Below are 18,198 nucleotides of genomic sequence, written 5' to 3'. Positions count from 1 at the left end.
GCTCAAAGCAGGAGCTGCCCCCAACCGAGGGCAGCTCCAGCATTGAGTGTCTGCCCCTTGGTAGTCAGTGCGTGTCATAGCGATCGGTCATTCAGCTGGTAGTTCCGCAGTTTGGTTGATTTGCATATTAGGGTTTTATTATATAGGATCTCTTCTGTATTTGATTACCCAATACTTTAGATAAGTTCTCATCTTCTGCCTTACAGAAAGGCTCTTCAGATCTTGCTTCCAAAGGCTGGCCCAATATCCACTCTAGGATCAATTTCCCTCACCCTATAGATCCCAGTTTCATATGGTTCTATTTACAGTCTCGTTACCCCAATGTGACTGCCACACATCTGCGTCTTTGCTTCGCTTATGCTCTCACCCTACCCAGAATGCCCTCCTTTTTCTGTGCATCAGGGAAACTTATGGGTTTCCTCATGTATGTTCCAAAAGCACATACCTCCGTAATGGCAACTACCATCTTGTATTCAACAGTAATTTTTAATTCCTCTGTCAACTGACTAGGCTCTTTGATTCCTGAAAACACAGACTATATCCTTTCATTTTAGTTTTACCAGGACACGTGCCATATAGTTTTCTCTCTCTCTCTCTCTCTCTCTCTCTCTCTCTCCATATACTAGTATATTGATGGATTAAAAATGCATGCTAACTAAAATGGCACCTAAAAAAAACAAGGTGTCTTCAGTATTTCAAGCTGAATGATAATTCTACACAGATCAAGTTGCACCCTTAACAACTGAATACAATTTAACAATTAAATTAAAACACCACTGGTATAATTATCACTAAAAATAATCTAGACTACTGGAAACAAAACAGACAGGACTAACTCAGAGAAAAAAATGTTAAAATAAAATTCTATTACTTTCACAAAAATACTGAACCAAACCAATTAGCCAAGTGCTGCAAAGTGCCAGTCACTGCTGATATGTCTTAATGAATAGATAATTTGATCATTTTAAATGTGCACATTCATTGTACGAATGCAAATGAGCAAAACCAAAGTGCCTCAAAAAAACATAGCTTCAACATCAGCTTATGTTTTAACTCGGCCAATATCAAATTACCCAGAACACTAAATTAATAGGATTTCATTTAATAAGATTTGACTGTAATCTAACCTAACCTACTAGTAATCCCTCTCCCTGGACTCCGCACTGTTGCCTCAATTCATTTTGGAAACACATACCAATACTAGAAAATAGTTTGTTGTTTGCAGGATGATAGGTACATACATCTAACATTTTTATGTGTTCATTCAATCAGACAACAAGGCATGCAAAGGCCAGGAACTGTCCAAGGTTTCTAGGAGTCAAAAACAAGTAGACAGTTTCCCTTGAGGAATTCCTTTTTTGAGTTTTACATCTAATGTAATCTAGTGAAGACTTTCTTTGAAGAGAGCTTACATTCAAGATAACTACAGGACACCTCAGAATGCTCATTTGTCCTTACTCATCTCATTCATCTTTAGTGTTGTTTGACTCTGACATGATAAAGTCGGGCCGGTTATATTTAATATGCTTGTTTTCTTTAGGTAGAGAAAAATACACAAGTTGTCTCACACGCAGACGTGATCCACTACGACAAGAATGCTAATAAACAAGATGACAGAACAAGGTCTCCAGAAGTCTAATTAATCCACAGAACGCCTGACACGCAGAAATCATCCCGTTACCTCTTAACTACTGCCTGGCTCCACTGAGTTTGCAACCATGTCTATCTACCCTTTTGAAATAAACTGACTGTAGGCTGCCCAATTTCATTACATAAACTGTCTTGATAACTTGCCAAAGGGTCTGTTATACTATATCTGTCATGAAAAGCTCACAATTGTCACTGGTGGTGTACAAGTCCAGCGCTCCAAAGAGAAAGGCACAGAGTTAAGTCTGAAGGCTTCTGGGAAGAGAGCTAGCATCGCTGTCCAACCGTAAGAATCCGGGAGCAGACCTTTCCCACCAAATCTACCAAATCCCCGCCTATCCTGTCAGTTACAGCTACCAGATAGGAGCTATCATTGCGACTGTCACTGGCTTTCTTTCCCTCTCCAGCGAGAAAGTTAAACCTGAAACACAGGAGAAAATCTCCGCAGTGAACCTCCAGTTCACAGAGTGAAGAACTGCTCCAGGGCCTCTAAAAATGTATTCAGCCCACTGTTTGCCCAGCAGCAGGACTCAAAGAGGTTCGTGTGTCATTTATAAACAGCATTCCATTCACAACAGAAACAGGCAATGTGCTTCCAGTTCACTTCAAAGATGTTCTTTTTTAACTTGTCAATAAGACTTAACTCATGAATCAGGAACTCCTGATAGTCTTCCTATTATGGCTTAGCTGCCTCTTTCTGCATCACAGCACTTACCACAGGTTATTCTGTCACTTGCCCATCTTGCCTATGCACTTTGAGTTCCCCAATAACTGTCTCCGTATCCAAAGCTCCAATTAAAACAAGAGTCACAAAAGGGTTCTCTACAACTATTTACCGATTTCTTTTTTTTTTGCATGTTGTTTAAAGATCCTGTATTAACTGTATATCATGCCAAACCTTTTAAATGTTTCAAACCTAACAACCAAGGTATAATTTTCTCAACATTTTGTAAGCACTTTTCAAAATAAAGGGAATACAACAACATACTTTTCTCTTCACTAAAAAAATTCCTGTATTTGATTAGATTTCAGAATCTTCCAATTATGATCATTAAAAAAAAAAAAAAATATGTAAAAGACTATTTCTTGAGCCTGGCCGGCATGGTTCAGTGGTTGAGGTCCATCTATGAACCAGGAGGTCATGGTTTAATTCCTGGTCAAGGCACATGTCCAGGTTGCAGGCTCAGTTCCTAGTGTGGGGTGAGAGGAAGTAGCCAATTAATGATACTCTCTCATCACTGATGTTTCTACCTCTTCCTCCTTTTCCCTTCCTCTCTGAAATCAATAAAAATTTATTTAAAAAATAAGAAAAGGCTAATTTTCTTATATTGAGCAATAGTCCCAATTGCAAGGATGCCTGCTGATGCTGATTCACTTAGACCCTCTCAATCTTTGATATGTGCTTACTGGTACATGAGTCATGACTCTGCGTATACCTATTCTATTGAGGTATAAATATCTGACTAACTGATTGCTTATTTATAGAAGGGCTAATGGAAGCTAGCATAATAGAGGCAAAAATAAACATGCAAGATTGAAGATCCGGCCGGATTTCAACCAAATGTTGAGGTTCTTTTAGCTTTTAATTATCTCTACAACTGACTAGGCCAATCTAAAAAATGTAAAGCTAGTAAACCTGATTTAAAAAATACATATTTATTGATTTTTAGAGAGGAGGAGACAGAGAGAGAAAGAGAGACAGAGAAACATCTATGTTACCTCCACACTCACCCCAACCAGGGATCGAACCCAAATCCTGGGTATGTGCCCTGCCTGGGAATCAAACCCACAACATTCTTGTATACATACAGGATGATGCTCCGACCAATTGAGTACACTGGGCAGGGCTTAAAAATATTTTAACTAAAAGTTGTAGAGAGACTGTACAGCATATTGGGTAAGAGCACAGACTCCGGAACCATATGTGCCGGGTTCAAATCCCAACTGCCAATGAGTTTGTTAATATGTGCAAATAAAGTGATGAGAATAGTGATGAGTATATGAAAACATGTCAATATTGGTTATTTTTTTATCCTCACCTGAGGATATAATTTATTGCTTTTTAGTGAAAGAAAGGGGGAGGGAGGGACAAGGAGAAGATGAGGGGAGAGGGAGAGGGGCAGGGGGAGACAGGGAAGAGGGGAGAGGGACCTTCCTGGGACAATACCGGCTATTTCTATTAGCTATTACTTTGTTCAAGAAGATAGTTGAGCTTCCTTATGAGTAGACTATGTTGAAGCCTAGGGAGTTGACATGGATTGCTTCTGTAGATGCAAGAAAATGTTTCCTTAAGTAAGACTCTCCTCCGATTCGAAGGGCTGGCTATGGAAGCCAATGGTAGGGGAAGTCAACTGGCAGCTTCACTTGGGGTTGTCTGGCCATGACGTTAGTAGCAGGGGCCTTTTCCCTTCCCCTTCCCTGTCCACTCACTAAATTAGAAAAAAAAATTTCTGGCAATGGTGAAGTTCAGCGTACTTTCCCCTTGAGCAGAATTCCTCATGCCTGTTATGAAATTCAGTTACCACAAAATCCAACTCCCCTCTGGGTCCCTCCCAACACTAGAAGCCAATCCAAGGCAGGTCTTAACCAGCAGACAGGGCTACTATTACCTGGCATTCCAGTGGAGCAGACAGGCTCCACTGTTGTCAGTGCAGGATCGGGCCCCATCCTCACCACCCCTCACACTTCACCCCATTCTTTCTGATACTCATCGTTCAGTGACACAAGACAAGTGGCTTCTGCTCAAGTATATTAGTAAGATAGGAAGTGTCACAGTGATCTAGAGCTGAACTGAAAATTACAATCATACCATTTTTTCAGTGAGAATTGTAAGCAATTTGCAAGAATTGTAGGCTCCTCAGGAGAGAGTCAGCCCAATAGTACCACAATTTCAGGAAAAGCAAGAAATTGACACAGAACTGTCTCACCGAGTGCTCTCGGCTTTCTGCAAAAACAATCCAAAATGGCAAAACATTAAACAGTTCAAATGCCAGCTGAAAACATGGATTCTAGACATATCTGTGTGGATTTTATAAAGAAGAAACAAACATTGCCACTGGATGGAACAAATACTCGATTTTGTATTGTGACCCATGTTTCTCTTTGTCTAATTGCTTTGTGCTGACCGGCTCATCCCAATTTTGCTCCAGGCATAATCGACGGGATAGCAGTACAGTCCTCCTTATCTGTAAAGCTTTTTATTAAAAGGACTGTCCATTTAGCCTTCTTTTTGCTGTTGTGAGGAACAACCAGACTTCAGGAAGCCGACCGACCTCGGGGGGTAGCAATTCATAGAACCTGGAGACAATAGAACAGAGTGCAGAGCGTCCAAAGACTCTTTGTGCAAGTCCTCTTATAGAATATATTTCCTCCTTTTCTCACAGCAGTAACTTACAGACCATTAAATCTCACACATTTCCTTTTCATTTTCCATGTTAAAATATGGCTTATGACCCAGAGCAGAACTATCACAGGATTCTACCCTGAAAGTCAGCTTTCTATTTGATAATATATGACTTTTAAACGACCAGCATGTCATGGGCCATGAACCTAGCCACATAAGTGATTTCAAATGGCTCAGAAGTGTATACATTTTTACAAATGGAACAAATTAAGGCCTGAAAACATTAAAGGATAAAATAAAATTATCGAAGATTGCAACTGTTCCATTAAGCAAGACCTTTAGCTAGCCTTAACCACCAATATGCAAAATCGAAGAGTCCGCAGAGTTGTAAAATGCAAGTTAAATCACAATAAAAACAAAAAACCACAAAGCTATCCCCACTTCCAAAAAAGAGAAGCAAGCGAGGAGGAAGTGTTTGAAAGAGGCATTGAGTTTCACAAAGCTTAACTTGTTAAGCTCCTCAGTGAGGGAAGGTTTGAAGGAAGGAACTTGTGGTTCTCTGAAGTCAAAGCTTATTACCCTTTCCTCTTTGGCACATTGCATTTTATAAATCAGTCAAAAGAAACTGATCTGCCTCAGACAAAGTATTTAGAGCTAGTCCATTGAAGTAGACATACTAAGCTATTACAAGATTTTATTTTAAACCATCTCAGCCTATGTAAAAAATTACGAATCTTTGTGGTTAATGTTCAATTCAGATAAAACACATTTTCTTAAGTTCTAAAATCACTAACAAGTATCCTTAATTTCCAAAAGAGAATATAATCTTTTGTCAGGGGTTCTCCCTACATTTATTTATAAGACATATTATTAAGCATCTAATGATTCCTATAAGGCTCTTATAGAATCACTCAGTCATGTGAAAAACAGCTTCCACCAACATCTCTATTATTCTCTAGGGCAGCGGTTCTCAACCTGTGGGTCGCCAATCTGTGGGTCGCGACCCTTTGGGGGTCGAACGACCCTTTCACAGGGGTTGCCTAAGACCATCGGACAATACATATATAATTACATGTTGTTTTTGTGATTAATCACTATGCTTTAATTATGTTCAATTTGTAACAATGAAAATACATCCTGCATATCAGATATTTACATTCTGATTCATAACAGTAGCAAAATTACAGTTATGAAGTAGCAACGAAAATAATTTTATGGTTGGGGGTCACCACAACATGAGGAACTGTATTAAAGGGTCGTGGCATTAGGAAGGTTGAGAACCACTGCTCTAGGGTATAATGCTTCAGATGGAGAAATCTCAATATGGACAGCTATAGGGAAGCCATAGATAATAAGTAGTTAATATTAAAAATAATTATATAAAGTTTTATATTTAATGCTAATAATTACATACTAATTAGCTAATAAGTTAATATAATACATATAAGCTAATAGATATCCAGAGGTAAGTAATATCCCTTTCTTCTCAAGGAGTCAGGGGCCAGAGAACATGGTGGGGGACTAGTGAGGGGCATCCCAGCAAGTTAGTTTACCTGAAGCTGCCAGAGGGAAGATGGGTGGAATTACCGGAAGCTAAAATCACAGTTGGCAAAGAACTACACATACAATCCAAAATGAAAGGAAGAGATGAGAAGAAAGGAAAGAAAAAGTAAGGTATCTGGCTGAGAGTCTTAGAAGCCAGATACCATCAGGTGTATAGAATGGGTTGAGGAAGTACAACACTTGTGCTATCACCTAGTGAGTATGTATTAGTGGCACAGACACAGTGCAGCTCAGAGCAGGTGTGGTTCTCACTAAATGAGAGGTCACAGTGTTGGGCTCTTGTGAATGGAGAGATAAGAGGTCAATCAATACTCGCTGATTAACTGAGAGTTATTAACCTTTTCTTAAGGAGGTTATGTCAATCTCGGACATTTCCAAATTGTCCACAGTCACATTACACAGTTTGGTCAATCCCTGGCTAAGGGTTTGAAATATGATTTAATATTGCCCTTAAAAAGCTATAAATTAAAGTTCAGAAAAATGTCCTCATTTAGTCTTGGGGTCCACATTATCCTTTAATTAACTCAGAGCCTATGTTTAACATTCATTGCCATTGATTTCACACCAGATGTGACCAGATCCTGGACAAATTAGAGGTAGCAAATAGCTCTCCTCCTCTGAAGAGGAAAGAATAGGCCAACTAGACATCACTGTACATGAGCCCAGAAGCCATGTGCTTCGATTGTCATCAGGCATCTCTGAAGGCAGCCTGACTGATTTACTTCTAAAAAAAAAAATCACTCACACACACACACACACACACAACATTCCTCACTGTTATCAGAAAGGCAGTAACTAATATATAAATATAACCAAAAAGCATGTGAACCTATCAACTGTTGCTTCCAGAAAAAAAGAACACACACAAATTAAGGAAATGGACGGCACTCCATTTATTATAAGCATAGATTCTGATATGGAAACCTCTCTCTAAACTAAATCAAAGTGTTGACAACTTTTAAGACCCATGGAAATGCACACAGGATTCTCATTCTTGGATCTCTCCCCAGAACACTCCACGACACTCCCTCAACAGTGTAACAGGCACTTAACTTTTACTGAGCGCGGCCTGACCGGAGCCTGTAGCTCTGCAAAGTACGTCTCATGTCCGCAGAAGAAAACTATAGGGATTATTAGTAACTACTGACATTTCTACATATATGGGGGAAAAAGTTCCTTACTACTTTTTTTACTACTTGATTTATTGCTGCGGCTTTGGGTAACTATCTAGTTATTTTAACATCATCTGTATCCAGTTAACTCTAAAACGGTGCGCACAAAGCCAAGTTCCCTTCAGTCTACTTAACTTCATAATCTTCCACAGTCCTAAATGTATTAAACCTAATGGGAAATGCATGCCACAGGGGAACCCCGTGAGAGACTAAGGATAAAAACTTATGGGGGAAGAGGGATCCATCAAAGTACATGACAAGTAAGAAGTAACAGAACCACATGCTTTTTTAAAAGCACATTTTCTTATCATCATTAACACTAATGGACATTATTAGTGTTAGTATTGATATATTGATCATTTGTATTACTATTAATAAAAATAATTTCTATTAATACTTCAGAACCATAATAACAGTAATGCCAAAACATACTTCAAGTATGGCACATCTCTATCAAGATTTGTTACATAAAACGCAGTACTTAGGTAAGTATTCTGCAGGCCAGCAGATTCTACTATAGAAGGTAAGTGATCATCGAAACAGGTGAAGCCAACCTCTAAACTCCTACTCTCGCCTATTGACTTAGCTTCTGTTTATTAGTAGTCTAAGATTTTTCTTTACTATCAACTCGCTCATAAATTTAAGCCAAATGATTGCTTATATATAATATAGCTTCTTTCTATAAGGTGAGGAAAAAAAATAAGCATGCATGAAATATGAAAACATTTCATGTAATCTTGTTAACTTAAATAGATAATACTCCTCCAGTAATAAATTACAACCCTAACTTGTTTCGACTGAATCTACTTCAAGTACTTCCTCACAATTAGAAAACTTGCTTTTTCAAAATATTCAGTCTTCTCTTTTTGGCTGCTTTCCCTTGTAGCTAAAGGCCTGTGAAATGATATGATCTGGTCACTTCAAAAAGAAAAGTGAGGAAAAACACTATCTCCTACTTCTGGGGCATTTATTTCGTTCTTTTCAAAACACCTCCACTTTCAAGTTCTTATTGACGACATTGCCTTTGCTTCTGCATGGATTTGTGTTCATTACAGTTAAACATCTGACCTCACCATTCCTCTTAACAAGCACAACTACACTAGGTATCTGTTCTATTTTCTTTCAAAACTAAGAAGTAATCAACAGAGGTGTAACATATTGACTTCAATTTATGGTACTGCTTCTTGATAAACATTTGTTGAATAAATAAATGAACCTGGATGGCCACTCTAGTGCTTCCCAACCTTTTCCATGTGTATAAGAATATTGGAGTAAGTAAATAAACACCAGGTGGCCAGAAGCTACCAGCTAAGGACTCTGGCATCCTGAACTTAGGCAACTACCAGGCTACCTGAGAGCGGAGAGGTGGGAGAATAATGTTAGCACACTTGCAACTCGGTTATAGCAGTTCAGTGTCCTCAAAATGCTAACTACGAAATTCTCCTCCAAATTTTTTTCCTACTTTACATACTCCTACTTTTTTTTTTTTTAACCAGGAAACTATTTTTCCTTTGAAGACTCATCCCTCCCTCATTCCTCAGAATCCTGGTGGCATAGATGAGGTCAAGACCCTGACACCTCACTTGCCTCCATTCTACCAAAGGTAATCAATTCAAAGCCCTGTCCTGCCATGATGGTTGATCCAGGGTGAGCACATTGCCCAGGCAAAGCCAATCCACACTCTCTACAACTCTCTTCCTTTTAGGTTGGAAATTTTAGGTTAAAAAGCTTTGGCCTTCCAACTAAAATGGTGCGCACAAAGCAATTTGATCCTATTTTTAGTGAGTATGTATTAGTGGAAGGAAAGAAATTGTGCAATGAATACACTGTCTGGGCCATGGCTGTCCTAAATTCTAGAGCAAATAAAAACAGTTTAGATACAAGATGCTACTTGCACCCAAAGTATCTCTCTAGAATTTCAAAGACTCAATGAATTTCCTGAGAATCAACACATATGTATGTATGCAATACATGTTTCCTATCAGTGGCACACAGATCAGGTAACCTACTGTCTGACTTCTTTAGGTATCTCCAGACATTATCTGGGTGATACCTATTCTGAAGAGATTATCCTACAAAGTGTCAACACTGAAAGCAAACATTTGGTAGAAGCAAGATCATTAGGGAAGGTGAAGGGAGAAATAAAGTAGGAAGGAAGTTGAAATGAGTCCACCATACAAACACCATGAGGCAAAGGTCCTTTGAGTACATTACAGACCCATTTGCAGAATCAGACCCAAGGAAAAGCCTTTGTGCGAGAGCAGCAGTTATTTTTTTTTAATCTTTAAATTCTTTATTAGTTAAGGAATTACAAATGTGTCCTCATTCCCCCCCCCATTAATCCCCATCCTCCCGCCCCCAGCAGTTATTTTCTTGACAAAAAGGAATGAGCATGGGGACAAAAAGGAATTCCAAACACACTAAGTTCACATCTTAAATAAACATTTATCCCCTACACCACCACATTTTTTTTTCCTATAGGAACACAATTTTCCTTAAAGAGATGGACTTTTTCCTCACCATGCTTAAAAAGAAATACAAGCACAGATGCCAATAAACAGAAAATAATAAAAATACCACACCTACTTGGTTAGAAAACCCCTCAGAGGAAATGAATTCTACAGATCCTATTCAATGTGGGGGAAAAATTACAGAGTTCTATGCTAAATATATTGCTCATTTAGCTGCTATAAAAAAAGAAGGAACTTTTACCAGTTTCAACAGCATGGATGGACCTGGAGAGCATTATGCTAAGTGAAGTAAGCCAGTCAGAGAAAGATAAATATCACATGATCTCACTCATTTGCTGAATATAATGAACAACATAAACTGATGAACAAAAATAGATCCAGAGACAGAAAAGCACTGAAAGAACTGTCAAACCTCAGAGGGAAGACACGGGAGGGCGGAGGGGGGAGTGTGTGTGTGTGTGTGTGTGTGTGTGTAAGAGATCAACCAAAGGACTTGTATGCACGTATATTAGCATAACTAATGAACACAGACACTGGGGTGGTGGGGGCTTGTTCTGGGGGGTGGGAGTGGCTGGGGAGGTGTCGATGGGGGGAAAAGGAGATATATGTAATACTTTAAACAATAAATTTTTTTAAAAAGGTGGGGTTTTAGTAATGTCTGACTACTTCCTTATTACACTCCAATTCCGTGCAGATAGCAAGAATGACTATCTTCACATCCCAGAATGTTGATCAATGTCATATGGCAAGGAACCAATACTTTCTAGTTTATTAATTTACTGAATAAAGATAGGATCAAATTGCAACATTAAGAAGTAGTTAATGCCTATCAGATAGGCACCCTTAAACTCAATTATTTTGCATCTATCTTAAAAGATCAATATTAGAATGAAAGGATATGCATCTTAAATAGGCTGCAAGAGTTAACAAAAGAACTTCAAATTAGCAAATCCACCAATAAACAAAAATGCCAAAATAGCATCATGGAAGATTTCCTTGTAAAGTATGCTTTCATTAAAGAAACATTTGCATACATAACTTAGAGCAAGGAGAGGAAATAACAGATTGGGATGATAAGGACAGGAAATAAAAGAGAAAGAAAGCCTTTTTTTACCTGACAGGAATCTGCTTGGGCTAATTCTGTGGTGACCTTCAGTATTTGGCGAAGATTTTGTCCTTTATCTTCAACAAGGAGGTGAACCAGCAGCAGAAGAACATGCACAGGGATCATTGTAGTAATAGGGAGCAAGGACTCTACTGAAGCCAGCCAGTCACTCGCTGCAGACTCGTCTCGCAGTACTTCAAGGATCCTCCAGGTTGTAAATATTGAAGCATATGTGCTAGAAATGGGGAGCGCAAGCTTAAAGGGCAGCTGAAAAATAAAAGCATAAAAAGGTATGAAGAAAATGAGGTAAATATATTGGTCAGAAATATATTTCCTGACATGCATTTATGTTTTATATTTCATAATACAAAATCAATCCTTCCAACAAAATGAGTACAGAATTTCCAATGCTTTCTGCACACTCTGCACACGGAGCTGATGGAATTACACAAGGAGAAAATTACACAAGGAGAAAACAGTTGTTATAAGAAACTCTGGAACAGTTTGCACTACTTTTCCTCTTATTTACTATTTGTTCCCAGTTAAGGCAGAAAAAAACAAAAAGGATCAATAAATAACCCAGAGGCAACACCGTTTGGAAAAGCCATTATCACTAAGAAAGTATTCACCAACGAGAGGAAAGATACAAAAAAAAACCCACACAAATGAAAAACATTGCATTTGCCCAGCTTCAGACCCTGGTAAGAGGCAGCCTGGCCTATGGGGACCAGGCTGAAACCAGCTCTCCAACACCCCCAAGGAATCCCAGATTGCGAGAGGGCAGTTTTCGGGTGACACACACTGGAATCGGGCTCCCTCCTCTCTGGTTTGGGGTATGTCACCTAAGAACTGCAACTGCCAAGTCACTGCAGCTCAGCAGCTCCTGTGGTGAGCATCTGCTTGCTCCCTGGTGGTCAGTGCACATCATAGCTACCGGTTGGAGCGTCTGTCCCCTGGTAGTCATTGCACGTCATAGCTACCAGCAGGTTGGCCAGTTGCTTAGGCTTTTATATATATAGATATGTACACACACACATACACACACACACACACACAATTTTATTAATTTCAGAGAGGAAGGGAGAGGGAGAGAGAGAGAGAAACATCAATGATGAGAATTACTGATTGGCTGCCTCCTGAAAGCCCCCTCCTGGGGATTGAGCCCACAACCCAGGCATTTACTCTTGACTGGAATTAAACCTGGGACCCTTCAGTCTGCAGGCCGACATGCTATCCACTGAGCCAAACCAGCTAGGGCACTACCAATTACATTTTTTAAGGGTGGAGTGGGATACCACATATTTGTATTTGCTTGTATATGCAAAGGTAAGTAACTACACAAATAAAAAGGCAATATACAGCAATTTTCATTTTCTATTTGCAAGAGTGGAAACTGGACAACTTAGAATCAGGGTGAGAAAGAGACTACACATTGTACACCATTTTATAACTTTAAGTTATTGGTATGTATTAAAATTTATTAAAATTATAATTTAGCCGAAACCAGTTTGGCTCAGTGGATAGAGCGTCGGCCTGCAGACTGAAGGGTCCCAGGTTCGATTCCGGTCAAGGGCATGTACCTGGGTTGCGGACTCATCCCCAGTGGGAGATGTGCAGGAGCCAGCTGATCGATGTTTCTCTCTCATCGATGTTTCTAACTCTCTATCTCTCTCCCTTCCTCTCTGTAAAAAATCAATAAAATATATAAAAAAAAATTATAATTTAAAAAATTAAATATCTAAGTTTATTATAGCTCTCTTTCTCTCCAAATACACCTTTCCCCCCCAAAATGCAATTCATTAGAGATTACAATCCATTTCTTTAGACTAAGAACACAGCATTGGGCATGATATTTGAAAGACGAGGACTCAGCACAGCCATGGCAACTGGCTGTTATACAATCTCTGAGACTTGCTTTTTGTATTTGTAAAACGGAAGTTATGACTACCTTCCTGTCAAGATTACTGAGGTAGGTAATAATACAATATGAATTAAGCACCTAGCACAGGATCTAAAGTTGCAAAATACAGGAAATATTATCACTGTCATCTTTAGGAGAGAAAAATACAACTGGTAGATAGGAGTATAAAAGAAAATAATTGGAAATCACCAGAAACAATAAGTCAAAAGCAGCAACATCGCACAGACATGTAACAGTCAACATAATGAACAGAAAAGCAATCCTACTTTACTTGAACTATTATGTCCAGCTTAGGCTCTGGGTTTTGCTGGTTTGTTTGCAGGAGAAGGGCACGGTGTTGAATAAGATATCACAGGACAATCTCTCTGGCCCAGTGAGGGGCGGGTGTGGTTCCCTGGCACAATCCCAAGGCGAGGACGCAACAAAGGTTCTCTCTCAGTACCAGCCACCAAATCCTGGCCCCCCAGCCTATGCAAGGACCTGAAAATGTGCCATTGGGCTCTGTTTTAGAGGAGAAAGTGGTTGTTTGAAAATAGAAGGTTTATTTTCAAATGAATTAAATCTCTATAAATGAATTATATCTCTATAAAAAATAAAACCATATCAAAAATAACTGCATTTCAATAAATATTAAATAGTAATAAAGCACCCTTTACAGACATAAAAGAATTGGGAAGCTTTATTTTAACAAAGCTTTTAATAAAAATGTTTAGGTGTGTTAAATATTTAACAATAAGACAGACATCTATAGCAGTACTGTTTTGTCTAAAATTGTAAAGACAGGAGAAAAATAAATATTTCCATTAACTTTAAAGAATAATACTCATCTATCACAGTAATTAAACAGGCTTAACAAAGGTAGAGCCAAGATCCTGGCCAGTGTGTTCAATGGTTAGAGCGTGGCATTGCCCTTCACTTCCATTCACCAGAACTGGTCTACTGAGAACTTAAGTTCTAAATCAAACACTAAGTCAGAGTCACCAGTCTAAAATGAACTGATAGAAATAAAAACAACAGAGGTTTTTCTACAAAGGTCTTTCTGTAATAAATCAAGATGGTGAAATGATCTATCAGAGTACACATTCCTCAATGAACAGAAATTTCCTGACTGGGATTACTGAAAACAAAAGTAATAATTTCAACCACTGTTATTTAAACAGAAGGAAGCACAAAGACTCTTGTTTTATTAATTACTAAAAAGCTTCTCATTACAACAGGTCTACTATGCCGATGAAACAAAATATGGTCTTGATATTATTCTGCAATATAAAAGAAAGAAATCCTGCCATTGGCAACAACATGGATGGACTTTGAGGGCATTATGCTAAGTGAAACAAGTCAGACAGAAAAAGACTAATACCATATGACTTCACTTATATGTGAAATCTAAAAAACAAACAAACAAAATGACCTAATAGCTACAGAGAACAGATTGGTGGTTGCCAGAGGCAGGGAATGGGATGAAAAGGTGACAAAATAGGAAAAGTGAATTAAAAGGTACAAGTTTCTGGTTATAAAATAAATAAGTCCTGGAATGTAATGTAAAACATGGTGACTATAGTTAATAATACTGTGTTGTATAATTAAAAGTAGAGTAGGTCTCAAAAGTTCTCATCACACACACAAAAACTAATTGTGTGTGATGATGGATGTTAACTAGATTCATTGTCATGATCATTCTTCAATATATACATACCAGTGTCCGGGTGCACAGATTTGTGCACATTGAAAGGAAATTACCTAGAAGAAATATTTTAATATCGCTATTTGCCCTTTCTCTATAATAGAAGTGTCAATCAAATTCAAGATTGACAATGACATCAAAACACACATGTGCAATTGGTGCCAGCAAGAGCTTTATATATATATATCACGCATGCGCAAGTCAACTTAGCCTTTTATAGATATAGAATAAACTTGCTTAATTAGACCTGCTTTCTGATTTAGCTAAACCTTTTCCAGCCCAGTGAAGTACCCCGACTTCTCTTTCAGATAATTGTCAGCAACAAGGCAGTAAATATCAACACGAAGCAGATTATTATTGTAGATCACGCAAGGAGAACAAAGGGTGAAATATTTAACTGCAGCAATGTTTGACTATATTCTGTGCAGTGAGAAAACCTGAAGTCATTTTCAAGGTCCACCATTTCTTACTTCTTTTCAGTTGGGTCGAGTTTCTAAACTTTCTATATCTCTGTTTTCCGGCTAATGAAAAGAAAATAGGATTCTACCAAGTCTCCTATGTACCTACCCCAGGGCTTCTGTGAGGCACAAATTAAATGAGGCACGTGAAAACACTTCACAAACATTTGGTTAAACTGTAAAATGTTGCCGGGACCGGTTTGGCTCAGTGGATGGGGCGTCGGCCTGCGGACTGGGGGGTCCCGGGTTCGATTCCGGTCGGGGGCATGTGCCTGGGTTGCGGGCACATCCCCAGTGGGAGGTGTGCGGGAGGCAGCTGGTCGATGTTTCTCTCTCGTCGATGTTTCTAGCTCTCTATCTCTCTCCCTTCCTCTCTGTGGAAAATCAATAAAATATATTTTGAAAAAAAAAAAAAAAAACTGTAAAATGTTTGCAGCAAGTTGGGTTCCTGGGCTGGAGAAACTGCAAGAAGGCTAGGTGCTAGGGAGAGAAAACTGGGTATTGCTATGTGACGACATTACCCGGACAGACACTTAGCATATTAGCCTTTTTTATATATATTATATAGATGGCCAGTGCGCATCATGGCAGCTCCTGCATTGAGTGTCTGCCCCCTGGTGGTCAGTGCATGTCATAGCTACCGGTCAGACAGACACTTAGCCTTTTTTATATATAGATATCAAACTATAATATCGTACACCCGAACTAATATAATGCTACATGTGACAAACAATGGCTCAGATATAAAGAATGCAAAGATAAACTAGGATGTTATCTGTTGCTTTAAGTATGTGCAAAGTAGAAAAGTATTTAATTCAACAACTGGCTAAATATTTTTAATTTTCTGCTCTATGGTCAGCTAAAAAAGATAAAGCAGAAACAGGGTGGGAAAAATACAAAAATTTCAACAATTGTTGCAATTTAAATATTAACATTCTTAGAAAATAAAGGCAAAGCATGAATAGGGCCAAGATTCTTTCCCTCAATGAGCTCATAGCATAGTTAGAGGTACAAATATGCAATCCCTAAACTAAGCATAACATCCTATATAATCAAAGCCTAATATGCTAAGTGTCCGGTCATCCAGTTGTTCATTCAACCAATCAAAGCGTAATATGCTAAGGATATGCTAAGGCCACTCAACCACTCACTATGACTGGCACTTACCACCAGGGGGCAGACAGTCAAACTGGTTGACCAGTCCCTATCATGTGCACTGACCACCAGGGGGCAGTTGCTCCAACCGGTTGTTTAGCTTGCTGCTGGGGTCCGGCCGATTGAGACTGAGCTAGATGGACCGGATGTGCCCTGGAACCCTCCCCGGGTCCCTCCCTGGCTGACCAACCTCCCATGTTCCTCCCCGGCCCCAATCGTGAACTGGTGGGGTCCCTTGCCCTGGCCTGTACCCTCTTGCAATCTGGAACCCCTCAAGGGATGTCAGAGAGCCAGTTTCAGCCTGATCTCGCTGGTGCATGAATTCGTGCACTGGTCCTCTAGTTATTGAGTAAAATGCTAGGGACGCAAAGAAGAGTAATGAATTCTGACTCGGGGAGGCTGAGAACTTTTAGCTGGGTCTTGAAGAATGAATAGGTCAGGCAAAGAAGACAAAAAGCAAAGATTCTGGAAAAAAAACTTGGAGAATTGGGGCATGTTAAATTTATAGGTATGTGTGGAATATAGAGTCCAAGACAGGTGCAGAAGGAAAGCCAAAAATAAACTGTTGTTTAAATTTTTAAAAAGGGTGATCAGCCCTGGCCGGGTAGCTCAGTTGGTTGGAGCACTGTCCTGTGGACCAAAAAGGATGCAAGTTCAATTCCTGGTCAGAAAACATACCGAGGTTGCAGGTTCAATTCCCCGATCAGGGTGTGTACAGAAGGCAAATGATTGATGTTTCTCTCTCCCTTTCTCTCTCTAAATATCAACTTTAAAAACACATCCTCATATGGGGATTAAAGGAAAAGGGGCGTGATCATGTATCTACTCAAAGCAGCATACTATCATCAGGAGGTTTTTATAGCCCTCAGAGTATTCCTTCCTCCTCCCTCTCACCCAGCTGCTGAAGAGAAAGCCTCACTATTCGTGTGGATAAATAAGATTCACACACCTGAGCAAATAGTAAGCTGAGTACTTAAGTAGTAGAGTCCTCAGTAAATATCACTTATGATTTAAAGGAACAGAACTTTTAAACATAGTACTTCCTGCCCTGCCCCTAACCCCATGCAGAATCCAATTATTGTTCTGCATGGCCAAGTCAAGAGGGAAGGTAAAAAGCTACTAGAAATTTTCAGCCACATTTTGTACTCCTAATCAGGGCAGATGCAAGAACTTCCTTCTCTTAATGCAAATCAGTTACATATATCAAGGTTTAAAGTTTTAGTCAAACAAATAGGATTTAGGGAGCTGCAGGATACATTCAATTTGCTTACAGGCTAGTTTCTGCTGCATGCTCAGAGAGTAACAATGCCTGGATTTTTGCTGCTGGAATATTTAACACTACATGATTAGAGGGATCCACTTTTGCAGATAAAACAACTATGGCACTAGCTTGCATTTATGTAATACCTCTCTCTGTGGAGACTTAAGATGCTTCACCAGTTTTATCTTATTGTAGCCTCATTCAATCTCCATAAGAGTAGTACTTGGGAAGTAAGTTTCACTGAAGGCAAAACTGAAATAGCAAAAGAGAAGGTCTGGCAAATACAGGCCTAGGACCCAGCCACTATCCAGACATTCACAACATACTAATGTAAAAAGCAACAGGAACAGTGAGACTGAGTGAGTATGCCTAGCAGGCAGAAAGAGGAATGGAGTGTGACGGGCCTGCCATCTTCCAG

The 18,198-nt window shown here is 39.2% G+C and overlaps 1 protein-coding gene across 3 annotated transcripts in view; it reads right to left on the bottom strand.

The window, feature by feature from the left end:
* FOCAD (focadhesin) overlaps positions 1 to 18,198 on the bottom strand; it is a 279,727-nt gene that overhangs the window by 170,133 nt on the left and 91,396 nt on the right. For all 3 annotated transcript variants that reach the window (XM_070431752.1, XM_070431754.1, XM_070431753.1), the window contains one exon: positions 11,311 to 11,568. In XM_070431752.1, the coding sequence (XP_070287853.1) occupies positions 11,311 to 11,568 (258 nt within the window). The remainder of the gene's footprint in view (positions 1 to 11,310; positions 11,569 to 18,198) is intronic.

Source organism: Myotis yumanensis, unplaced genomic scaffold (assembly GCF_028538775.1).
Source record: "Myotis yumanensis isolate MYYU_CA2020_CCGP unplaced genomic scaffold, mMyoYum1.0.hap1 SCAF_12, whole genome shotgun sequence".
Taxonomy (NCBI): domain Eukaryota; kingdom Metazoa; phylum Chordata; class Mammalia; order Chiroptera; family Vespertilionidae; genus Myotis; species Myotis yumanensis.
This window is presented reverse-complemented; position numbering and strand designations above follow the sequence as displayed.